This window comes from Callorhinus ursinus, unplaced genomic scaffold (genome assembly GCF_003265705.2).
Source record: "Callorhinus ursinus isolate GAN/ISIS: 27379988/994484 unplaced genomic scaffold, GSC_fseal_2.0 scaffold3, whole genome shotgun sequence".
Taxonomy (NCBI): domain Eukaryota; kingdom Metazoa; phylum Chordata; class Mammalia; order Carnivora; family Otariidae; genus Callorhinus; species Callorhinus ursinus.
The window spans coordinates 60,761,764-60,788,532 of NW_027397065.1; the positions used below are offsets into that span (position 1 = coordinate 60,761,764).

At 38.3% G+C, this 26,769-nt stretch overlaps 1 protein-coding gene, 1 long non-coding RNA gene and 1 pseudogene across 2 annotated transcripts in view; 2 read left to right on the forward strand and 1 right to left on the reverse strand.

Moving 5' to 3' along the window:
- The first annotated feature begins 302 nt into the window (after positions 1-302).
- On the forward strand, positions 303-1,426 carry LOC112820420 (beta-arrestin-2 pseudogene; annotated as a pseudogene).
- A 987-nt stretch (positions 1,427-2,413) lies between these two features.
- The window catches only part of LOC141372392 (uncharacterized), a 33,245-nt gene continuing 8,889 nt past the window's right edge, over positions 2,414-26,769 (reverse strand). The window contains exon 3 of the long non-coding RNA XR_012377595.1: positions 2,414-3,187. This is a non-coding gene — a long non-coding RNA (uncharacterized lncRNA). The remainder of the gene's footprint in view (positions 3,188-26,769) is intronic.
- C6 (complement C6) overlaps positions 14,461-26,769 on the forward strand; it is a 59,666-nt gene continuing 47,357 nt past the window's right edge. The window contains exons 1-4 of the mRNA XM_025866653.2: positions 14,461-14,579; positions 18,967-19,129; positions 20,600-20,756; positions 22,462-22,606. Coding sequence (XP_025722438.1) covers positions 14,552-14,579; positions 18,967-19,129; positions 20,600-20,756; positions 22,462-22,606 — 493 coding nt within the window. The 5' untranslated portion in view covers positions 14,461-14,551. The remainder of the gene's footprint in view (positions 14,580-18,966; positions 19,130-20,599; positions 20,757-22,461; positions 22,607-26,769) is intronic.

Sequence of the window (26,769 nt, forward strand, 5' to 3'; positions counted from 1 at the left end):
AGAGGGATGGAGATATATAAATATAATCCCAAATGGCAGTGGAATTTAGCTATGCATAAGTATTCTAAAATAGTTGGAAGCAGGGACGCCTGGGTGGCTCAGATGGTTAAGCGTCTGCCTTCGGCTCAGGTCATGATCCTGGGGTCCTGGGATCAAGCCCCACATCGGGCTCCTGGCTCAGCGGGGAGTCTGCTTCTCCCTCTCCCTCTGCCTCTCGCACTGCTCATGCTCTCTCTCTATCTCTGTATCTCTGTGTCTCAAATGAATAAATAAATAAAAATCTTTAAAAAAAAATAGTTGGAATGCACAGTGGTGTGGGGAGGAGCAGGGACCTGGCCACAAGATGGGAGGCTGCCAGCCAGCCTCGAACCCAGCAGGGCAGCGGGCGTGTGCACCGTGGGGGAAACGCAGGCACTAGGGTCTTCAAGAATTCGAGCCCTAAATGCAAGCTCAAGGTGTACTTTGGCAAGAGGGACTTTGTAGACCACCTGTGGATGGCATGGTGCTTGTGGACCCTGACTACTAAAAGGACCGCGAAGTGTTTGTGACCCTCACCTGCACCTTCCGCTATGGCCATGAGGGCCTGGATATAATAATACCCCAGGATCTGCCCTGCTCCGTCACACTGCAGCCAGGCCCAGAAGACACAGGGTAGGCCTGTGGAGCAGACGTTGAAATTCGAGCCTTCTCTGCCAAATCACTAGAAGAGAAAAGCCACAGAGGTTCATGCGTCTGGTGATCTGAAAGGTGCAATTTGCCCCAGAGAAACCAGGCCCCAACCTTCAGCAGAAACCACCCACCACTTCATTTCTGACCAGTCCCTGCACCTTGAGACTTACCTGGACAAGGAGCTGAATTCTCATGGGAAGCCCCTCAGTGTCAATGTCCACATCACCAACATCTCCACCCAGACTGTCAAGATCAAAGTCTCTGGGAGACAACATGCCAACATCTGCCTCTTCAGCTGCCCAGTATAAGTGTCCTGTGGCTCAGATAGAAAAAATGACCAAGTATCACCCAGTTCCCCGTTCTAAAGGTGCACACACTCCCCCTGCTGCTCAGTGACAACTGGAAGAAGCACGGTCTTGGCCTGGATGGGAAGCTCAAGCATGAGGACACCAACCTGGCTTCCCGCACCATTGTGAAGGAGGGTGCCGACAGGGAGGTGCTGGGAATCCTGATGTCCTACAGGGTCTAGGTGAAGCTGGTGGTGTCTCATGGTGGGGATGTCTCCGTGGAGCTGCCTTTTGTTCTTATGCACCCCAAGCCCCACAACCATATCACCGTTCCCGGGCCAGCTGCTCCTAAAACAGACGCCCCTATGGACACCAACTATGCCACAGATGGCGATACCGTGTTTGAGGGCTTTGGCCAATGGCGGCTGAAGGGGGGAAAGAATGAGGACTATGAGGATCAGTTATGCTAGAAGGGGGCTGCAAGGACGGGGTGTGGGGGTGCGGGAAAGGGAGGATCCCAGCCTCTCTGCCCTCCTTCCACTTGGCAGCTTCCTCAGCCAACCTCCCTCCCTCCCTCGCTAGCCGCCTCCAGACCTGCACTGAATCCATCTCCTGTGGAATGTGGGCATTACATTTTGTCTCCAGCCGTGCCTCCCCAATACCGCAGTGGGTGGCAAGCTGTGTTCAAACCTCTATTTTTTGGAGGGGGATTCTGAAAAGAGGAGTGACTGTAGGGAAAGTCGGGAGAAAGAACTCCCACACTTGACCTCATACCAACAGCCATGGCCCACACACACGCTTCCTCCCTTTTCCTTCAAGAGGAGACCCTGGGGGGTAGGGTGGACAAGGTCACTTCTTTGTTTCTGAACATAAAGAAGAAAATAATTTTTAATAGGAAAAAAATAATAAAATATTTGGAAACTAAGTAATACACTTCTAGATTATCTGTGGATCAAAGACATAATAAAATAGAAATCAGAAAATATTTTCATTTGAATAAGAAATGCAACATATTAAATCTTATAAAATAAAGTGAAAGCAGTGTTTAAAGGGAAATTTAAAAACTTTAAGATGTATGTGTTAAGGGGGAAAAGGCTGAAGACAAGTGATGTAAGTTTATTAAACATTTAAAAAAATTAAACCTAAACTAAATGAAAAGAAAATTATAAAGTTAAGAGTAAAAATCAATAAAACAGAAAACAAACATGCTAAAGAGAAAATCAACAGACCAAAAATTAGAGCTTTGAAAAAATAATAAAACTGAGAACTTAAGACAGAGAATAATTATTAGTTATAAAAATTTTAATATCAGGAATAATTTAAAAAGATATCACTAAAGAGGCTACAGAATCTAAAATACCTTAGAAGCATATTTTGAGAAACTTTGTCAAAAAAAGAAGAAAAAAGAGAAATGGACAAACTACTAGAAAAAAGAAACTTAGCAAAAATGACACAATTAAAGAAATAAATAGCCTATAAAGTCCTATTTCTATTAAATTGATTGCATATTTTATTAAATCCTTAACTCCTCAAAAACTCAGATCCATATGGACTTACTGGTAAATATTTTAAAATAACATCAATCTTAAACAAACTCTTCCACAATATAGAAAAAGGGCAAACAACTTGTTTAATATGGCCTAAGCACAGCCTAAGCTTAACACTAAAATTTGACAAATATATTTCAAGAAAGAAAAATTACAAGCTTATCTTCCTCATGAACATAGAGACAAAAATCCTAAATATATATTAGCAAATCAAATGCAGATATTCCCAAAATGCACTTATTCTTTTTTTTTTAAAGATTTTATTTATTTATTTGAGAGAGCGAGAATGAGAGACAAAGAGAGAGCACATGAGAGGGGGGAGGGTCAGAGGGAGAAGTAGACTCCCCGCTGAGCAGGGAGCCTGATGTGGGACTCGATCCCGGGACTCCAGGATCATGACCTGAGCCAAAGGCAGTCACTTAACCAACTGAGCCACCCAGGCGCCCAAAAATGCACTTATTCTTGAGATGCAATGATGATTTGAGATTCAAAAACCAACTGATGTCATCTTCAGATGTGACATTGTCAGACAAACCCAAAGTGATGAACATTCTAAAAGTAGCTGGCCTTTATTCTTCAAAATTGTCAATGCCACTAATGACAATGAAAATTCAGAAATCTGTTCTATATCAAGGGAGACAATGATGACTAAACAAAACATGTGATCCTGGGCTGGATTCTGTACTGGAGAGAAAAAAAAACCAATAAATAATATTGAAACAATAATATTGAAATATGAATAATATAAACTGTGTACTAAATGAAAGCACTATAACAATTGCCTCTAAATTTGGTAACTGTATTGGATCAACAGTAGACTGGATACAAACTCATAGAAACAGAGTAGAATGGTAGTTGTCAGGGACTGAGGGAAGGGGGTAATGGACAGCTCTTAGTCAAAGGGTACAAAGGTTCAGTTATACAAGATGAATAAATCCTCGAGGTCTGTGCTACAGATTCTACAGCATAATGCCGTAGTGAACAATACTGTATTTTATACTTAAAATTTTGTTAAGAGGGTAGAACTTCTGTGTTATTATCACACACACGAAATAATAATGAGTGTGGGAAGAAGCTTTTGGACGTGATGGGTATGTTTATGGCATAGACTGTGGTGATAGTTTCACAGGTGTATACTTCCAAACTCATCAAGTTGTAAACATTAAATACATACAACGTTTTATGTCAATCATGCTTCAATAAATTGGTTTAAAAAAGGAGTAGACTGGATAAACTGTAAATTCCTATAGTGGGATTTACCTTTGTGCTCTTTCATACTTCTAAACTGAGACAACACTGTTTTTATTCAAATAGACTTCTTCACCTCTCCTATTAGAAAAGAGAGCCAATGCAATCACTCAAAAGGTCAATTGGGCATATTCCATGGTGTCAATAAAAGGTATTCTGAGGTCTCTTTTCCCAAAGGGTCGAGCTATGTCCACACTATCTTGAGGGTTTTGCTTGGTGATCTAGCACTGGGGGATTGCTCACCCACCCAGCCTAGTTCGTAATTGTTGTCCCCCACTGATTTCCTCTAGTATCACTGGAAAGAAGAGCAGAAAAAGCGCTTTTATTCAAGCACAGTTTCATTCAACCATCTGGTCCTTCTAGAATAATGAAATCATCACAGTTTTGTAACTACTTCTCTGCTACTCTCTTTGTTTTCCTGCCTCCTCTGACATATATCTCCCCAGTGCCCAGGGGGGTAACAATACCTGTTAATCCCTAAATGTCAGCTTTAGGAGAAACCATAAAACCGTGGCATTTGTTTATCATAATAGTACCCCAGGCAAGTTCAGCTTCGAGCTGAATACAAATCTTTCCCTCACAGTCTCATGAATTGTATTCTTTATATCTGTTATCAAAACAGACTGAGAAACTTAATTTATAGAAGAAATTCAAAAGGATTTATGCATGTTACAATTTTTTAAGATGGAGAGGAGGATAGGGCAAGTGTCTGGTTAAATAAATATGGGTAAAAGATTGTATTTATTCCCATCTAGGAAGCTACATGAATTTCTACTGAACATAGCAATTGGCCATATAAACTTATTTCATTGATCTCCATTATAACACGAAAGAAAGAAAATGTTGTAAATCCAAAAGGACAAGAACAGAGACGTCAGTAGACATAATATTGCAATAACTTCTGGAGACAGAAAGCAGATGGAAGAATAGTGTTGGACTTAGAACAGAGTAAGTTATACGCTTAAGGGCACATAGAGTGAATACTAAAAGAGTCATTTTTAACCTGCAGGACCCTGTGAGGCAAAGGACTTGGAGGCATCAGGTTACTTCACTCAAGACAAGCAACCACCTCCCCATCTTCTCCAGCAGGAAACACTAGGCCTGGAAAATCCAATCTTACCCACAGATCGAAGATCAGAAATGATAAAATTGTGGATATACATAAAGAAGCACTTATTTTTTCCTTTTAACTTCTTTGAAATGCATATAACAGTTTAAGTCAGTTTTACCACCTTTTTTTCATTATCACTCCCTAAGAAAATTTTTTGACTTTTTTTTTCCGAATCACTCATCTCCTGCAATCAAGTTTTAATACCCATGATATACGGTATACCTGCTTATATGTCATATGCATATCTGTACTTTATACATAAAAAGGAAAAAATACAAAGTTTTACTCTTTTTACTCAAGGCAGGTTTCAGAATGACTACACTTTTAAAAGTTAAAAAGTTAAAAGTAAAAAAGCTAGTGTCATGTAACAACTTCAAACTGTGTGATTGCACAGTAAATTTTAATGTAAGTTATTTAGTTCTATAAATTATAATGTATGAAATTAATATGCAAATTAGCAACATACACAATACACAGTAATAAGAGGTTTTGAAACTATTATTTTTTTTAAAGTAATTTACAGTTGACCCTTGCACAGTGCAAGGGTCAAGCTTGTCGACCCCCTGCACAGTAAAAAACCCATGGAGAACTTTTGATTCCCTTAAAATTAACTACTAGTGGCCTATCATTGACCAGAAATCTTACCAATAACATAAATATTTGATTAACAGATATTTTGTATATGTATTATATACTGTATTCTTACAATAAAGTAAACTGGAGAAGAGGAAATGTTATTAAGAAAATCATAAGGACGAGAGAATACATTTGTAGTACTGTACTGTACTTACCAAAAAAAAATTTGCATATAAGTGGACTCATGTAGTTCAAACCTATGTTGTTCAAGAGTTAGCTGTAGTTTAAAAATTAAATTGCTTAAAAATTATTTTTAGTGAACTCAACTTTTAGCTTTTGCTTGATATGAGAAAATAACTTTTAAATAACTGCTAGATATTCATTTGGATATTGTCAACATTTTTTTTCTTTTCAGCACTTAATATAATAGACTGAATAACTTATAGAATTGAATAAAAAGTATAAACTATTTTTATTTCATTCTCAAGGCCTAAGTCACACATAAAAACACTGACGATCACACATAAACAACATCTCATGATTATGCCTCCTCTTGCAATATGCCTCAAGGCAGAGCAAACAATCAAAGAAAAGAAGTCACCTGCTCACCATAGATTTGAGCACTGATCTTGTATACATTCTGTATCTCTTCCAGAAACTTGATGTCAGTGCTGCTTACATGATTCCCAAAAAACCCAATGAGAGAAGTTAAATTCTAAGAAATAAGGTTCTATTGGGTGGGGTTAACCTTTACAGGGCTACAGACTATCGTAATATCTAAGAATTTTTCACCGCCCCCACCAATTTTCATCCTCTTGAGGGCAATGTTATCCCTCTTATGAATGCATAGTTTACAGCAAAAATTATAACAGTGTATTACGGAGTTTACATGAAAACTATAACAAAGAGACTGGGGACTGGGATAAATGGAGTTATGTGGGTACTAGTACTAAGAAATACAAAGATAAACAAAAAAGAGAAGAAGAGAAAAGAAAAACAAACTGGCTCTAATTTGAAAGTGACTGGTCCTGGAGAGAAGACAAGGAAGTAGGAAAGAGTAAAGTAGTAGCATTGTTTTGCTGCCTTAAAACTTTGCATTGTTTTTTTTAACAATATAAAGAGATTCCATTAATAAAATAAATACTTTAAATATTAAAATTAAACTGCCAAGAATGCTTATTAGATCCTTGCTCTTTTTTTAGATCTAGTTTATAAAAAGGCTTTTTTTCTGATTACACCCAAAACATTAGCAAGTCTATTAAAGTAAAATAAGTATAACAGAATGGTTTGGGGTGTCATGGGAGTACTGAAAGCTAATAAAAAACAAAGTGAAACAAGTTCCTGGAAACTGGAGAGCAGAAGACTTCTAATTCCCCTTTTACCATTTATTTGTTGCATCAACTTGGCTAATTGCTAATGTACCCAGAGACTTAGGTTCTCCTTTATTAAAGATACTTTACCTGCATAAAAATGAGGGCTGTACAAATGGCCAACAGACACATGAAAAGATGCTCAGCATCACTCAACATCAAGGAAATGCAAATCCAAACCACAATGAGCTATTACCTCACACCGTCAGATGGCTATTATCAAAAAGACAAGAGATGGCAAGTGTTGGCAAAGATGTGGAGAAAAGGGAGGCCCCATGCACTGTTGGTGGGAATGTAAACGAGAGTGGAGAACAGTATGGAGGTTCCTCAAAAAATTAAAAATAGAACTATCATATGATCCAGTAATTCCACTACTGGTTATATGTCCAAAGGAAACGAAAACAGAATCTTGAAGAGGTATTTCCACCCCCATATTCTTTGCAGCATTATTCACAATAGCGAACATACGGAAACAACCTGTGTCCATCAACAGATAAATGAATAAAGTGGTGTCTGTGTGTGTGTGTGATGAAATAATATTCAGCCATGAGAAAGAAGGAAATCCTGTCATTTGTGACAACGTGGATGAAACTTGATGGCATTATGCTAAGTGAAATAAGCCAGATAAAGACAAATACTACATGGTATCACTTATGTGGAGTAAAAAGAAAAAGTCAAACTCTTAGAAGCAGAGAGTAGAAAAATGACTGCTAGGGGCTATGGAAGGGGAGCACGTGTACCTTATGGAATTCAAGGGAAGGAAGTGTAGCTGAACCTCATCAGGGACAACATTTATACTCTCTGGGCAAGTCCCCACTTCATTCTTCTGTCACCCTGCAGAGAGGTGTTCTCTGCTTCTCCTGGCATATGGCTGAAGTAAGGTTCAAATTATGTCCCACTGGAGTTCCCATCGGTAACCCGGGCACATAAAATCCAGTTGACTCCTGCCCCATCCTGGCCCATCAGCCTTGCCCAAGAGGCAGAATCACGAGACCAGCAGCAAGTCCTATAGGATTAGATTTTCTGAGACAGGGCTGGGCAGGTTTCCTCTAAGAAAGCATAGGGACAGAATGATCTGCATTTTTAGAAGGATACAATATTTTAATAAACATTAAAGAAATGCTGCTAAAAAAACTATATTATTTGCTCGTTTAGTTTGTTTTCTCTCTCTTCTGCCCAATAGACTATAAATTCCATGAAGGCAGGATTTTTTTCCCTGTCCAGTGCCTAGAAGAGTGCCTTACAGTAAATTTTTGCTGAATAAGTGAGCAAAAGGCTTTAAATAATAATGGTAATTATAATAAATGTGAGCTAAAGAAAAAAGAATAAGTGGCTGCATGCATAAGAGAGGTTATGATTTCTGGGATAAGCTCCTTATAATTTTCAGTACTTCACATATTCATTTTTTCCATCCAACTATTATTATCTTTTAACTAAAGTTCTCGAAAAATTAACCAAACTTATTCATCTTTTTCTCTTTAAGTCCCAACATAATGGCTGGTGTGTAACAGGTGCTAGGAGAATATTTATGTATTGATCAGAATGCGTGAATACGTATCACTGCTCCTATGGCACTCTGAGAAGTGCTTTGCAAGCCATAAAATACTACCCAAATACTAAATTGTTATTTTCATCATGGTGGAGCTTTAGAGTGAATGTTTACATCCCCCCAAATTCATATGTTGAAACCTAATCCCCAGTGTGATGGTATTTGGAGGTGGGGATTTGGGTGGTGATTAGGCTATAAGAATGGAGCCCGATGAATGGGATTAGTGCCTTAAAAGGGCAAGCCCTCTTGCCCCTTCTGCCATGTGAAATTATAATATAAAGACGGCCATCTATGAACCAGGAAGTGGGCCCTCACCAGATTGCACATCTGCCAGCACCCTGACCTTGGACTTCCCAGCCTCCACAACTGTGAAGAATAAATCTCTTCTGTTGATAAGCCACTCAGTCCACAGCATTTTTGTTTCAGCAGCCAGAACAGATAAAGACAGAAAACTTGGTAATAGTGTTCAAGATGCATGGGACAACTGTAGGTCACAGAGCAAACTGGGAAGCCAGTTCAAGAGTTTGGATAAGACTCCTTTGACCTCAGTCACCTTTTTTCTTGCCTTTCCCCCAAAAACCCTGAGTTAAAATTGAATCCAGATTTCTCTATAACCCTAGGAGGGGCAAAAAACTTGCAGAGGTTTGACTTGTTTTATCTTAAACTATATTTCTATTCCTATCTATATTAAACCAGTTTTCGATTAAGAGTCTAAATAGCAGTCCATTTTCTTTGCATTCCAAAGAATCACCAAAGGGTTTATTCAATTTAATATCATCATTCTGCATTGCTCAACAAGTCAGTAACTATGTAAGTAAAAACAATTTTTGAAGCCCTCCACTATAAAAAAAAGACTATTGCCTCTTAAGCCAGATCAATGAGAACCTGCATAGTGGAATTTTAGCTAAGGGCATATATGTATAGACATAATGTAAAATTCAGCAATTTTCTTGCAAATTCATTGTGTGTAGACAACTCAATTGGATCAAAATGTATTTAACTTCTTTTTTACTCAGTTATAAGCTGAATATGTTATTCAGGCCCTGTTATTAAGGAAATTTGAACATATCATATGGAGTAAGAGAGAGTAGGTGATAATACAGCAAATGAATCATCATAATGCCTGGCAATAATACCTTCCACACAAGAGGTAAAAAAAAGAGCTAAGTAAGCTTAAAGGATGGAGGAATCATGTAGCTTCTGATCATGAGAGTGAACGTGTTTACGAAATATGGAAAGGTTTTAAGAAGAAAATACATTTGGAATGGCCCTTGAAGAACAGATACATAATACACTAATATTTCAGAATACAAAATTGGGGAAGAAAAAGTTTCAAGAAAGAAGGACAATGTCAGGAGATGCTGAAGCCCATTTTGAGCAAATTGTCTAATTTGACTGGCTAGTGGAGTATGCAAAAGGAAGGAGAGAATAAAAGTCTAAAGGGGTAATATGGAATCAAATTGTTCAGGGTTTCAAATATTGGGCATTAGGACTCTGTTCCTAATTCGGTGGTCTTCAGAAAAGAAGAGCATTGACATTTTGAGTAGAGTTGTGCCACTGAGAGGTGAGCTCTAGACGGACTAACCAGGAAGAGTAGTTTAGGAGGAATGATGGCACCACTTAAGCCACTGAAGGAATCTTCTAGTTCTTGAGTTCGTCGGGGCTGGAAGTGGAGCTCTAGACATGGGGAAGAGATAGAGAAGATGAAAGTGTGTAGACAAGTGATACTTCAGAGAGTACAGCACAGGATTTAGCATCTAGTAGAATACAGGAAGTAGGGGAGAAAGGATGCCATTGCTATGATATGGTGTTCTATTTGGATACTATTAGAGAACATGTGAATATAGTGAACCCTTAAACAGCATGGGTTTGAACTGCATGGGTCCATTATATGTGGATTTTTTACTGTACAGTACTGTAAATGTACTTTCTCTTCTTTTTGATTTTGTTAATAACATCTTTTCTCTAGCTTACTTCATTGTAAAAATACAGCATATAAGATATATCACATACAAAATATGTGTTCATTGACTTTTGGTGTTATCAGTAAGGCTTCCAGTCAACAGTAGGCTCTTAGTAGTTAAGTTTAGGGACTCAGAGGTTATATGTGGACTTTTGACTGCATGGGAGATCCGCACACCTAATTCCCATGTCGTTCAAGGGTCAGGTGTACAGAGATTGGTGGGCTAGGAAGCAATCGACAAAAAGGTAAAGGATAAGCCCTTTCATCAGAAAAATTTGATGAAAGAAAAGAGGCTGGGGATAGAATTCCAGAGAGGAGTAAGAAGAGAATCATGGGAAGAAAGAGAGGAATTTCCTGAGAAAAACATGGATCGTAAGATATCCCAGAAGCCAATAGCAGATTGAAGCAGGTGGTCCTTCAGTTTGACAGTTAGGAAGTTCCCGGTGGTCACTGAGAGAACAATTGGTGTAGGCTGTTGTATTTGTAACTCCGATTGCAAAGAGTGACGTTAATGAAGAATAGCCATTAAGAAGTTAAATATAGTCAATTTAGACTATCCCTGAAATAATTTCAGTAGTAAAGGAAAAGACAAAAAGAGGGTGGTAGCCTGAGGTCCAAAGCAAACTTCTCTTTCCTCCATTTGAGAGTTTTGATCTCTGATTCTCTGAGTGAAATAATTCAATTTGTAATTTTACTTTACGTACTCACACATTGACGTACAAAGTACACTCGAAAGGGCTGGGAAAATAGATGGGGTCATTAGCCTTGGCTCTAATGAGAAATTAAGAGTATTTTTCCTGTAATGATAAGTTGGCATGTGAATACTTAGCATATGAAAAAGCCTTCAGATAGTCAGCAGCTTCCACTGTTCATTATCTTATGTTTTGGGGTTATTTTCTTGGCAGAAAATATCATTTGGCTGTGAATCTATCATCATTAAGAAAGGAATAAAGATTTTTAACAGAATACATATTCTCCTTGTGGAAAAATTATAATTGCTCCATTTTAACTTTCCATGTCCTGGCTCTAATTTCCTCTACACCCTTCTGTTCCTCTACAATAGAGGCTTTTTTTCCTGGTCAGTCTACACATTTAAGCTCACAAGCAACTTTCTGCTTTATACAGATGTAGAGCATTTTATTGAAAAAGGTATTCCGTGTCACCAGCCAACACTTTAGAAGGCCTGCAGTTGCTGAAACAGTTCGGCTGGTGAATTTCATAGTATGCTTTGTTTCTCAGCAGCATGTGTCCAAATATCATTTAGAGAGCACTCGTATTCTCGCGCAGAGACATACCTGAGCATCACTGCACACATCCAGTTCGTAGCACTAGAACAATCACCCATTCATCAGTTAAAAAAAAAAAAACAAAAACTATTTGTACTTCTACTTCTCAAAGCCAATTGGACACTGTTGTTGTATTGATCAGACCAGAAATCTCTCCCTCTGGGTTTCAGGGTTCAGAAAACTTTTTCTGTAAAGGGCCACATAGTAAATACTTTAGGCTTTGCAGGCTATATAGTCTCTTTTGCAACGATTCAGCTCTACCGTTGTAGTGCAAAAGGAGCTGTAGACAATGACTAATTGTGTGATTTTATTCCAATAAAACTTTATTTGCAAAACAGGTAGCAGGATAGATTTGCCTCCCTGGCTGTAGTTTGCCAATCACTGCTCTAGAAAGACCTTGAGTGGGATGTGTCATTTAGCCATCCATAGAGACTCAAGATGGAGAACCCATATACATCATTGAAAAGATACTAGTTTCTCAGTTGATGCCAGGTCAGTTCTAGTATTTGAATCACAGACATTTGCACTCCATCTCAAGAATTCCTCCATACCACATTTAACTCTCACTACCTGTGTTTTTCCTGCACCGTGGCACATGACCTTCTCATTTCTCTGTCCTCTTCAGCCCGTGTTACTTAACAAACCCACTTAGGCTCATCCTATTGGCTTCTGACTTTTATCTCTCTAGGTTAGGACTGCTAGAATTTGCTCTTTGCTCCAAATACCATGACCATAGGAAAAAAGTATTTAATTTTAGGGCCTCAAAGAACCAACTAGAAAAAGAAGTGTATACACTAAAATGGTGTATTTTCTTGCCTAGTCACCATATATTTTTTTCTCCTATTTATCTTCTCAGATACTGAAGGTGAAAACTCCTGTACCACACTCCCAAAGTGTCTTCAACAGAGGTCTACGGCACACCACTCTGTTCTTCTTAGCCTGAAATCTCAATCGTTAAAGTCTCAACACAGCACAGGATAAAGAAAACAGACTATGAACCATGTACCTGTACGCTGGTTCTGACTTACTCCGGTCTTGGGTAAGTTACTACCATGCATGTTAAAGCACGTTACCTTGGAGCAGTGGTCTCCCCGCTATACTTCAAAGAATCTTTAGACCTGCACAGATAATCATTTCCCACTATATGGTGAAAATATAAGTTGTTTGAGGAATATTTATTTTAGCTCTCTTGGACTATACTACTAAAAGTCAGTGTGTATAGTTTTTCTGAAGAGTACCTGGGAGCTTCTAGGAATTTTCTCCCAGATTCACAATGAAAAGTACCTTGTGCTTATAGTTGCAGAGAGTCAAAGTCAACAAAAGTAGGCACTAAGAGAGTGGATAAGTAAAATGTGGTTGATACAATGAATGTCTATGCTCCAATGGATTTATCCTGAATGAGGCTCATAAGCATAATGTTGAATGAAAAAAGTAAGAAATCAAATAAAACTTTTAGCTAAATACCATTTCTATAAAATACAAAAATATACATGGAAAATAAGACTTTGTATCTTTGAAGGATACACATATATCTAAATAATCGTATATAAGAACCACCACCAAATGCATTAACACAGGTAACTAATCTGGGAAAAGAAACAAGATCATGGGGGGAAATCATGAAATAAATAAAAGATCTTGCACAGACCAATGATGATAAGGTTCTATAAACTGTGGAATGTGATCTCTTCTGTACATTTAAATCTTTAAAAAATATGTGCTGTCACTTACAAAATTATATATGTATGTTCCTATGCATGAATGTACTTACAGAGAGACACACACATACATATATATATGACTGGGAGTATTTACTCCAAATACTAGAGGGATTTTTGTCTGGTTATTAAAAATGATTTTAATCTTCCTCTTCACACTTTTCCTTATTTTCTAAATCTTCCTCAATAAATATTCTATAATCAGAAAAAAATAAGAATCAATACATATTTTGGGGCATTTGGGTGGCTCAGTCGGTTGTGTCCAACTCTTTGGCTCAGATCATGATCTCAGGGTCTGCACTGGGCAAGGAACCTGCTTAAGTTTCTCTCTCTCTCCCTCTGCCTCCCACCCCCTCTCTTTCTCCTCTCTCTCTCAAAAAAAAAAAAAATGCAATGCATATTTTAATTAACTGGACACATTCCTAAAGGGGAAGGCAATTTTAAGTAATTTATTCTAAATGGTTTTTAAAAATGGAGTCAGAGATTTCTTTTCTTTTCAAGAGCAATACCTATTACAATGGGAAAATCATTGAAAATTCAGGACCCTGCGTAATATCTCACTCAGAGTTTCAGGGTTACTGCTGATTGAAGTAATCATTTGCAAAATCCAGAGTTTCCACAGAGTGTTTATTTTGACAACACTCTAGGTATTCTTAGATCTCTGGGGTAGGGCTGTGTGTTAGTTAGCAACAGGAAGGAGAAAGCTTGTTTGGATTATCATGTAAACCGTTTTCATTGTGAGGAGCGACCTATTGTTTTTTCAGCCACTTGCAGCAAAGACTCTGTTTAAAAGGTGACTGATATAATGATTTCCTTCATAATCTTAATATTTCAAAGTTGTGGATCATGTTTCCAACAAACTTACATGCATAAAAATACATAACTCAGATTATAGCCGTTTATTTGCCTTTCTTTTAAAATAAGAAATAACTATTTTGCTTAAATCTCAAAAGAACTAAAGGTTCGTGTTTCTTAAAGAACTATCCTTCCAAGGAACCACCCTGCTGAGATCAAGTTTTTTCTGAGTTAAAGTAGAGTTAAAAAGTAAAGCAAACATACCCTTTAACCAAAAGATGAGTCATGTGCCTGGACACCCCAGCCTGTCCTAGCAACGGTAAATATCATTTCTTGAGACTCTGGGGCATGCGCAGAAGAAAAAAATATGAAATAAAGAGATCGAAGAAATAGGAAAGGAGATAGAAAGGAAGAACCTGCAGCTAGAGGCAAATGAGAGCATTACCCTCTGAACTGTCAGGTAAGCTACCCCGAACTGCCTTACAGACGGGTGGTTCCTGTGAGGCAAGTACATCAGAAGGTGACAGATGAGCATGAGGTAGACTTCCCTCTACACTAGAATTCTCTAAATGCTCACAAAGCCATCTTCAGTGGTTCAGTGGGATCACTAATTTTTAGAGTCCAAGAGAGCTGCACAATCGCTTCTCTTCTATGATGGCACCCCGGCCAACGGTTCTTCCTGTTTCGTTCCATGTTTCTATGAAAATTGTACGGTAATGGGTAAAATGCCCACATGTCACTGTAGATATTTCCAAAAAGGCTGGAGATGTTGAAAATTAATAAATAAGGAAATATTTGATATTATAGCAGGGTCATGGTAATAACAAAATTAGAGAAATAATTATTTGAATGAAAACTATCCTTTTAACATAAAATGATTGTTCCTCATAACAATCAAATGTTATAAAAGGAGACAATACCAACTAGTTCTTTTATTAGCATCTCCTCAAAGAAGAAGCTTTGACATTACCATCTTAATTTATAGCATTTTCCAAATCGCCTCAGAATAGGTGGAGAAGAATAGCCAGAGAAGAAATCAGAATAATTTTATAAAGGTTCTGTTCTTGCGGTTTTTGCTGTTAGCTGGAATAAAGTCCATCTATGCTTTTCAAGCTCTTGGAAGTGGAAACAGATATTGTTTGCTGAAAACTGAGAACTAGTAATCTCTTGTAATTCAGCTTCCCCCAATCATCTACATGCTGATTCAGCAAAATATTTTAAGAATTTGTTTTTTCTACAATTGAAGGAACTATTCTGGAAGAAAACGATCTCTTCAAAATCTAATAAGAAAAATAAATAAATAAACAACAACAACAACAGCACCCTCTCCTGTGTAGGCTTCCTTGTTGAAGGAGTTCTTACATGAGAAGATCCCAATTTGGGGGGCTAGAGGGTAGGGAAACTTCATTGTTCAGGAGCCTCAGCTCCTGAACCAGCCCTGAAGCCAGTGAAATACCACCCAATCTGGAGTTTGGGTCCGATGTTAAAGACACACTATTCTGTCTGAGTACAGGCTAAATTCTGTCTGGACACTCTTTGCTCACTGTCCTGTGGTTCTGTGCTGCTCAGGAAAACCAGGAAAGGTGAGTTACTTACCAGTGAACAAATATCAGCAGGCAAGTGCAGCAGGGGTCTTTAATTTTTATAATTCAAATAGACCAGGGCAGTAGCAGCGTATCTATGAATTGCATTAAAAAAGCTTGGATAAAAAGCATGGGAAGAATCTTCAGTTTCTGTCTACCCTCCCCAGACAGTGATAATGGATTCTATTCTTTGAATCTCACTCAACGCCTAGCAGTACACAATGGATACTCAAATGTATGTCAATTCCATTTTAAATTGAAGGACATTCAGTCACATGTCAATGATTTTGGTTGCTTTTATTCTAGCATTTTTCTCTAAGTTTGTAGGGAAGTTCAAAAATTTTACTGATTTATTAAGAAGAAATGCTGTCAAGTCTGAGCATATTAGAGAAACAATTTTTATATCTGATCCCATACTCTTGGTTTGAATGAAGATTTTTTTTTTTTTTTGCTGAAGTTTTTTTTTTTTTACCACAAATGTGAAACGTAAAATGACCACATTAAAATATAATCAGAAACGTACCCTCTGAAACATTTGAGGGAGCCATATTTCAGTAGGGCACTTTGGCAATACCTATTAGTATTTTAAATTTCACTTAGTCATTTGACTAAGCCATCTACTGCTAGGAACACACCCACTGATCCCATGGATATATAACAAAAGTATACTAAGATACAATACAAAGATGTTTACTGCAGTGTGTGTGTGTACTAAATGTTTAAATTAGGATAATAGTTAAATCCAATGTAATACATCCATATGGTACAAAACAATACAGCCATTAAAAGGACGAAGTAGATGTGCATCTGTCAGCAGAAATTTTCTGGTTGATTACATTATAAACCATCTTAATTTTCTTCTTCATATATCTTGATACAGTTTAGAACTTAATAAACGTTATCAAAGAAATAAGAGGTGGACTAACTAAATTACAAGTGTTTTAAAAAGAAATCTGAATCTCAAAAGGTGTAGTTTTTTATTTCAATCAACTATTACAACAAAGCTGAGATAAAGCAGTTACGCTACAAACTATCAGTCTTGCTAAAACAATGAAAGACAATTAGACAAGTTCATTTCTAAAGTCTATGAAATATCCTTAATTTGGCAGAAATTTTAAGAACAGTATTACAAAAGTGGCTGTAATTATGGACTCAAATTATGATACTCATATTTCATGAAAATCCATTTCTAAACTATTTCCTAGACTCAGTTCAAATTTATTCATTATATGCTATGCTTGCTCTCATTCTTCTAAATGCTGAAATGAATAAAACAGACAAAAGAGATCAAGCACCACCACGTTTACATTCTAATGAAGAAGAAAGAGGGAAGAGGAGATACTTATCTAAAGTATCTTATTTATTTAAAAAGTATCTTATTTATTTATCTTACTTATTTAAACTTAAGTAATAATTTATATCTCAAGAGGGGATGTATAACAAAGAAAAATAAAGCAGTGAAGGGGCATAGGAAACACTAGTGGGAAACTGCAATTTCAAATAAAATGGTCAGAGATCTGATTTTAATTGTAAGATGAAAAGTAAAGCCATATTTCTAAATTGTTTTGAATGTGAATAGCCTTATTTAATATCAAAACATATTTTTGGCTTTCACGTGATCCTTGCTTCAATTGAGGAGCCCCTAATTTTGATAAATGCGTGAGCAACAGCTACAATTAAATTTGTAACACTCTTAAGTGTTATTACTAACTTGTAAAACTAATTTTTATTGAGTGATGATTCCATGCCAAGGATTGTTCTAAGCACTGTGCATGAATTTTCTTACTGAATCCTAACAAAAGTCTTACGAAGAGGGTAGAGGTAATTGCTGTTTTATAGATAATGAAACTGACGCACAGAAATCAAGTGAATGGCGGGCCTTCTGGGTGGCTCGGCCGGTTAAGTGTCCAACTCTTGGTTTCAGCTCAGGTCATGATCTCAGGGTTGTGGGATCCAGCCCCGTGTCTGCTTGTCCCTCTCCCTCAGCCCCACCCCGCCACTCTAAAATAAGTAAATAAATCTTAAAAAAAGAAATTAAGCGATTGGCATTTTATCTCTTTACATGAAAGTTACTATATTTAACACAGCATCATTTTCTCTATATATTTAATCATGTTGCATGTTTTGTTAGAGATATAAAAATCAAAATAGCAACACCGGGGGCAGAGGTCGTTTTGCAAATTCCTTTCAACAGCTCACGGATCCTCAAGGCTCTACAGCACACAGAGGGGAATCACTGGTCAAAGTTTTCTCTGGCCTTCAGCTACATCTGGATAAGCGCTCTTGTGGCCTGGGTGGTAGAGTTCAAGGCATCTAGATGCTCCAGCAACACAATCATTAGTGTGATCAGAAATTCAATGAAGGGATGCACCTCATCCAAGAATGAGGAGTCCTGGGCACTTAGTCGTCGTGCAGTCTCAACATTACTGGCCCTCCTTAAGCCCTGATTCCCTCATCCATAAAATGAGGGAGTTTAACTTGGAGACTTCAAAGATTCATTTCAGCTCTAACTTCTATGACTCCATGGGTAGAGATAGTTGGGCATTGAACTCTCTCTTTAGCAGGCCTCTAGGATACCAGGAAACTAAATAGAGCTTCCAGAAAAATGCTCAAAATTCCTTCTCCAGTCCCTGAAAACTATGAAAAAATGCAATGTAATTGAAGGTATTGCCCACACAAAATGAGCAGTTGTTTTGAAAAGTGTAAGATTAGGGTGCCTGGGTGTCTCAGTCAGTGGAGCATCCAACTCTTGATTTCGGCTCAGGTCATGATCTCAGGTCATGAGATCAAGCCCCCCATGGAGCCTCACGCGGAGCCTGGCGATGGGCTCCATGTCAGCATGGAGTCTACTTGTCTCTCTCCCTCCCTCTGTGCTCCTCCCACCACTTGCATGCTCTCTCTCTCTCTCTCTCAATAAATCTTTTTTTAAAAAAAGAAAAGTATGAGATTATTTAAGAATTTCCATTTTGGAATGAAATATTCTACAAATGTATACTACAGTACTTTGTCTTATAGCCTATCACCAACAGTTGGGAGAAACTTACTAGAACTGCGAGTTGTAACTGTAGGAATATCCACTCTAAAAATATTTAAAAGTAGGATTTGTAGTCATGAGGATGTAAATTTATAGGTGTTAACTAGCCTTAAGGAAGGCAGGGAGATGCAAATGTTTCCTAACATCATATCTGATTTTGTAACTGAGAATGACTTGTAAAGTTTTACTCCCAACAAGCATTTGATGTGTATTATACCATTCCTCTTCAGAGCTTAGAGGCTTTCACGGCATGCCCAGATGCTCCATCTTGTATTTCATCCTCCTGAGTGCTCTGATTGACAACTGCCAACCCTGTTTCTGTGATCATTACCCATGGGGTCAGTGGTCCACCTGCTCAAAAAGCTGCAACTCTGGAACCCAAAGCAGACAGAGGTGGGTGTGAGCTATGTAGCTTGTCTTTGTGCCATGGGAAACCTCACAGACTTAGCAATATAAAAAATGCCACACTAAGCAATGAGGGGCGAGGGGAAATGTGTGTGTATGTGTGTGTATGTGTGTGTGTGTGTGTATCTCAAAGTAAGAAATCACAGAATTTGATCTGGATGTAATTTGAGGTCTTTTCCACGTAAAGTGGAAATGAAGTCTACGTTTGTTCTCTCCGTAAAATCAAGGAGCGTCAAAGAAATTTAATTAAGAATATGTGCAATATTTTCTGTTGACTATTTAACTTCCTAAGAATCACTTCTCAAGGCTTTTTTCGATCAGTGGATAACTCTGCTTGCCTACAGTTAGTGAGTTAATTATAGAGAATTTTCTACTCATTAAACTGAGTCTAACAGGACCTCAATTGAGTCTAACAGCACTATTAGCTATTAGCTTGATTGTTGGCAAGTACGAGAAGGCAAGAAAACTGTGTTTACTTGATAACATTTAATAATTCAGTCTTCTCACCGATTCAGACTACCTATCCCCCACAGTCTCTTTAAATCTGTTAGATGTTTCTGTTCCATGGAGATGCTCACATAACTTGGGAAGAAAGGCATATATTCAATGTGTTTTAATTATTATAGCTTTTTAGAGACCTATTTTAGAAAACGATTTTTACATGCGCAGTGTGAGTCTCATTAAAATCACCAACTGACTTCCTCAATAAACCATCCACCAAGGATGTAAAAGCTTTTCAGACTCCTTCACTCAAGAGTCCCTTCGTAGCTCTCCACTGCCTACCAAATAAAGCACAACAATCCATCCGGTCCCTCTCAGCCAGCACTGCCCAAGCCACAGGCTCCACCAGGGACATGTCATACTCCTACGCCTCTAATCTTGGCATACGCCTTTCCTTCCACATGCCCTTCCCTTTGATGCCTGGGGGAGTCACATGAATTTTTCAAGATGTAACTCTTCTATTATTTTCCCTTTGAATCTTTGGCCCCACAGCACTCCGACTCTGTCTCAATCATGATACTTATCAAATTATGTTGTCATATTTTAAGGAATTTTCAGGAACTTTCTTTTTTCTTCTCTTTTTCCATCTAGTCCCTTCTAGGAATTCTCTGAGGGCCAGCTTCATGGATGTGTGACCTATGCAGTCACACAGGACCACACTGAGAAGGGTTCCATGCTTGCTTGGCTTAATGCTCTGCCATTAGTGTCTTAAAATTCTTAATAATTTTTTAATAAGGGGCCCTTCATTTTCATTTTGCCCTGGGCCCCACAAATTATGAATCCAGTCCCAAGTTCCATTAAGTGGTGAGAACTGCACAGATGCCAACGTCCTGATTTTCCATGAAATTTTTCCTTTCCTTTTATTCATTGTGATTAATGTTCAATGATGTTTTTCTTATGGGGCTGGAACCACAGTGAATATATTCATTCTAAACAGCTTTCTCCTCACTATTACAGAAAAATAGTGGTTGATCAGTACTATCTGGATAACTTTTGTGACCAGCTTTGCAACAAGCCAGAGACCAGGGAATGTAACTGGCAAAGCTGTCCTATCAACTGCCTCCTGGGAGATTATGGACCGTGGTCAGACTGTGACCCTTGTGTTGAAAAACAGGTAGGTGACCCATGGGCATCTTCAGGAAACCTGAATCACAATGAGAGACCTGGATAACTTAGAAGTGCTCAATTTCTGAAAATAAAGTATTTTTTAAACTATCCCAGCTTCCAGTGAGGGAAAATTCCATTTAGCAATCTTTTTTTTTTTTTTGCAGGGGCAGGAAGAGGAGGACTTATTTACATGTTTTACTCTCATATGAGCACCAAAAGGAATTTCTGCCCCAATATTGACATTGTACTTACTGAGCTCCAAATTCCATTGCCTCTGAGACCTCAGAAAGTTCCCTTTGAGAGCTCAGAAAGTAAAAACAGATGCTAGAAAAATGGGTATGTCAGTCCAAGGTTTAAAATCAGACAGAAAGGAGGGACATTAATCAAAAGACTGACTCTTGGCCCTACCTCTAATTTCCCTCTCCCCACAGGAAAGTCCCTCGATTTGTTTATTGTTCCAAGCTGTAGTACTTACCCACGTTAGCTCATTCCTGTAAGGGCACTGGCCCACATAGACCCCAGTTACAGCAGTGCTGAGCATTCACACATTAGGGGGAAAAAAGGGAACTCATTTATGGAGCATGAGGAAAACTGTTCTAGCCCCTTTACTTACACCATCTTACTCAAACTTCACATCAGAGTGTGTTTTCCTACCCTGTTTACAGATGAGGAAGTTACAGCTCATTGGGGAGTAAGTAATTTTCCCAAGAATACACCTCTGATGAATAGAGGCGCTATATTTCTAACTTGGATTTTTCGGACTTCAAAGTCGGCACTTTTTGATCCTGCCCTATTCCTATCCTTCCCTGGCTCCCTGTTTTACTGTTCACAATTTAAAATCCTTCAAAATGTGGAGACTGTGTCTATCTTGGTTTCCATGCTGACTTCCTCATGCAGAAGAACCCCCAAATCCTCTCAAATTGATCACACTACCTTTGAGATATGAAAGTGCTACTGTGGGGCACCTGGGTGGTGCAGTTAAGTCTCTGACTCTTGGTTTCAGCTCAGGCCATGATCTCAGGGTCGTGGGCTCCGGCCCCACGTCAGGCTCTGCGCTCACAGTGTCTGCTTTGAAATTCTCGCTCCCTCTCCCTCTGCTCTTGACGCTTGTGCTCTCCCTCTTTCCCTCTCTCTAAAATAAATACATAAATCTTTAAAAGTGCTATTGTTACTACCTGGAAGATTTACTGCATACAAGATACTCAGTAAATATTTGTGCATTCAATTGAATTTATTTTCTTTTTTTTATTTTTTTAAAGATTTTATTTATTTATTTGAGAGAGAGAGAGAATGAGAGATAGAGAGCATGAGAGGGAAGAGGGTCAGAGGGAGAAGCAGACTCCCTGCTGAGCAGGGAGCCCGATGTGGGACTCGATCCCAGGACTCCAGGATCATGACCTGAGCCGAAGGCAGTCGCTTAACTAACTGAGCCACCCAGGCGCCCTGAATTTATTTTCATATGGTTTCAGAATTGGCAGTTTTAGAAATCTCTTGTCCTGCTTTCTCATTTTACGATTTGGAAAACTGAGGCCCAGAGAGGTGCTGACTTCTCTAAGGGCACACGATAATGGAATTGGAAAACTCATTAGTTAATTTAGGAAACATCACTGGAGGAAGAATCACTGCGGTGACTAAGAAGCCCAGTTTTCTTAGATACATTTTGGCTTTGACCCTGCCTCCGAGTTCCTCACCTTTCTCTCCTTTCCTTTCAGTTTAAGGTTAGATCCATCTTGCGCCCCAGTCAGTTTGGAGGACAACCATGTACTGAGCCCCTGGTGACCTTTCGACCATGCATTCCATCTAAGCTCTGCAAAATTGAAGAGGTTGACTGCAAGAATAAGTTCCGCTGTGACAGTGGTAATGTACACTAGGAGATGTTCAGTCTCCACTAAAAATAACTTGACTAAATAAAGTCATTCCAGTTGACTACCAGTAAAAGCCATGCATGACAGAGAAGTCCCACCATATGTTAAGTATGGGGAGACAGGGGTGTTATGGAACCAACTGCCAAGCTATTCATGTATGAAATTATAGCTTTGAAGCTATGATCATCTTGACCGTGTACCTGATCCATTTACTCTTCAAGTACTGGTGCCCAGGTCCTTACACTGTGATAAAGAAGGATGGAGAGAAAGCAGGAGGAAAAGGAAGACAAGGCAGATCCTCGTAAGCATTGGCTATTAATAAGTACAAATCTACAATCAGAACCAGCAGCCGAAAAGGAGTGACGGATTTAAAAGATCTTCAGTGTAGTTTATTAAGATAAGAATATTAAGATTAAGATATTACGTCAGGGGGATGACTAGAGATAATGTGACAGATTTTCTTGGGTGGTCTGTTGAATGGTTCCAAAGGTAATTCCAAAGGGACGACTGAAAATGCTTTCAATAGTAGCAACACTCCCTTCAAGTCCATTACCCACTCATTCAGATATTTAAGTTTCATTAGATTAAGAATGAACATACTACTTAATCATATGTATGCTCTTGCTAATTAATAGCTCTTCAACACCACCATTTTGAACTCTCTAAATCTGATTTCTGCAAACTTTTTCAGTAAAGGTCCAGACAGTAAATGTTTTAGGCTTTTTGGCCACATGTTCTTTGTTGCAACTACTCACCTCTGGCTCTACAGCATCAAAGCTGCCATAAGTGGCATATCAACAAGTGCGCATGGCTGTGTTCCAATCAAATTGTACTTACAAAGACAGGCAGCAGGTGAGTTTGGGCCCTACTTCCTGCCTTCAGCCACAGTGCACTGACCTCTTCTCTAAACAGTCAACTTGATGTTAAAATTGGAATTCAGATGAATAAAATCCGTATCATTTTTGTGTACTCTGGAATACAATGAAAAGTAGAGTATTGACCGCTAAGTAGCAGATCTCAAATTCCATAGAAAATTGACCCCAGACTTTAGGTCTAATGTTTCTCTCCTCTTGGTCCTTGCTTCCTGCCTTCAGCTTTGCCGACCTTTTCTGAAAGTCGGACAGGAATGCTGGTGTCAGGATTTTCCCTTGGTGGCCCCCACACCTGCAATATGGTGGCATATGGGTAGGGAGATATACTTCATGGCTACATGCATAAGGTCATGTCACAAGTTGACAAAAGAGAGAATATGAAAACCATCTTGCTGGCAATGGCTGAGTGGAATCCAGACGTCAGCATTACACCCAGAATATTAAGATAAAGGTTTAGAATTGAGGGGCAACTATTTGAAGCTTGAAGAACAGTTTTGGAACCAATTACCAGAAAGAACTCCTTTATACAATGGTTGTTAAATCTGTGAAATTTAGTACAGAAGGGTTTTCTTTGGCCAAAAGTATTCACAACTTTGAGAAGGCTTTAGATACATCCATGGCCCACCCAACCATAATGAGCGATTTCAGGAAAGCTAGTGGTGTAAGGACAAGTGATCTCTAGTTCATCAGCAATATATCCACAGCAAGTGATTAAAACAAACAAACAAAAAACCTGACTATTCAAACATATATGCAATGTTTGGTAAGCACCTGCTACCCTGAGCTCTCTTAGTGACCAGATCCCTTCACCAGGAGTCCCTAGATCTTCCCATGATCCAGCCACTAAGTGGCCGATCCCTGGCACAGATGTGGTTGGTATCCATTTTGATCAGGTGGTGCCGTGGCCTACTGATTGTTAAATATTATTGTTAAATATTGAAGATTATATACTCCTTTGCTCTTCTAAAATCACCCATTAATGCCACTCTCAAAAGGAATTAAGGTGGATGGACCATTATTTGACTGAATAGGATGTTTGGCCCTCAATTAACAAAGAACCATTTATCCTAAAGAAAGTTTCCCTCTTCCCTTTCCTCCCTCATGATTGCTGTTCTAGTTCCGCCAAAACTAAATATATGATCTTAATGCATACGTGGATCTTTGAGAATTACCCATAAGGCTAATAATCCCCACATGCACTATGCCAACTCTTCTCCCAAAGTCCTAGTTTTAAGCATAAAGACTAGAGAATTTGTAGCTCGTTATACATATACTAAACTACTGCAGTAACACAAATCAGCTCAAGTAATAGGAAAAACATGCACAATTTCTAAATGATACATAGCTCCAGATATAAGTATATAGATGCATGCATTGGCTAAAGCATGCTGACTTCTGTAAATCCTGCACTATCCGAACTGCCCTTCACCTTTCCTGTTCTTTCTTTGGTATGGGATATATTTATAGCTTGCAATATCTCTCCCCTTGTGTTTCCTATTCCATTGAGTTTCTGTGGCCTGGAACCATTCTCAGCTCTGTCCTATCAGACCTATATCACTCCTGCCACACATTCCTAAACATCACTCAGATGTCCTCTTGCTTTCATCCCTCCCTTTGCTAATAGGTCCTCTTCAATATCCCCAGAAGTACTAAATGCATAGAATTTCTTATATTCAAACATATCTGGTACCCTGCTCAAAAAGCTAGGCTAATGAGAACTATACCCTGCACGTATGTCCCTACCTCTGCCTAATAAAATGGGATTTCCTTTTTTTTTTTTTTAGTGTAACCATATCAAAACTTTATTTGCTCAAATTTATAAGTGTGAGTTTCAAAACTTTTTAAAAATGTACTATTTTTCTTTTTTTCCTTTGGAAAAAGCATCTATATTTCAAACTAAATTACACATTCTTTTCTGCCCTGAAAAAAGCAAACAAAACACCAGAGATGTGCTATTTTAAAAACAGAGCATCTTTCCAGGTTATATCTTTGGATTCACAGACATCTGATTCCCTCAATATATTCAGTCTTGTTTGATTATGGTGCTCATTACTGTAATTCTTTATAATCATGGTCCAGATACAATACAACATTTTGAATAATCAAAGAAGGAACCTTAATTACTTTCATTTTTCTCTACCTTCTTATTGAAGATTATTCACCAAAAGAGTTGAAACTAACTGCTTTCTGGGAAACTTTCTATTCATAAAAAAAATGTAATTCAACAGAATACCCAATTTCCCCAAGCAGTTCAGTTAGTCAAAATAGTTATGCATAGCTGCAGTGAGATGCTGATCACAACTTAAAGTACTTAACCAGATAATCTTGAGTAAAACATTTAATTCAATCTCCTTGTCAGTGAGATCTGTACATAATTGTACAGATGCCAGCAACTCTGATTACAGACGAGAGGCTGGGGGACAGGAGAGGGGATGTCATTGTACATAAGTCATTTCAAATTCTGTAATATATCGATTTCCATTGATTCTAAGGATCCTTATGAAATTCAGCAAATTTAAAAAGGAAGGGAATTATCCAAGTAAATGGGGTTGGCACTATTTTGTAAATTCACTCACTTAACCTGCTACCTAACACTAGTACCTAGTGGTTAAAAAAAAAAAAAAATTGTCTTTTTAACTTGTTCAAAAAACAATTAGATATAATAAATTTTATGTTCTTAAATGTAAGATAAAAAATATCACATAGCATTACTCTTAGGTGTCTGGCTTCTTTTACTTAACCGAAAATTTTATAGATACAGTGATAGTATCATGTGTACCTGTGTGTGTGTATGTATGTGTATATTAAATTATAGGGTTTTTTTTTTTTTTTAATAAAAACAGTGACCTTGGGTGCCTGGGTGACTCAGTTGGTTAAGCGACTGCCTTCGGCTCAGGTCATGATCCTAAAGTCCCGGGATCGAGTCTGGCATCGGGCTCCCTGCTCAGCAGGGAGTCTGCTTCTCCCTCCGACCCTCTTCCCTCTCGTGCTCTCTATCTCTCATTCTCTCTCTCTCAAATAAATAAATAAAACCTTTAAAAAAAAAAACAGTGACCTTGAGTTTGGTGTTCTGAATCAAAACAAAAGCCTGAACCTACTGTTGATTTTCTCCTACAGAATGTGATTTCTGCAGCAAGCTCACTGTAATGGGAATGGGATTCTAGAATTACCTCTCTTATTTAAGACAATCACCCCAATGGTGACTAAAATAAGGGGAAAATATCAGTTTGGCATCCATTTCCGTATTTCCTAAATCTGTACCAAAAATAATGAAAATTTTCAC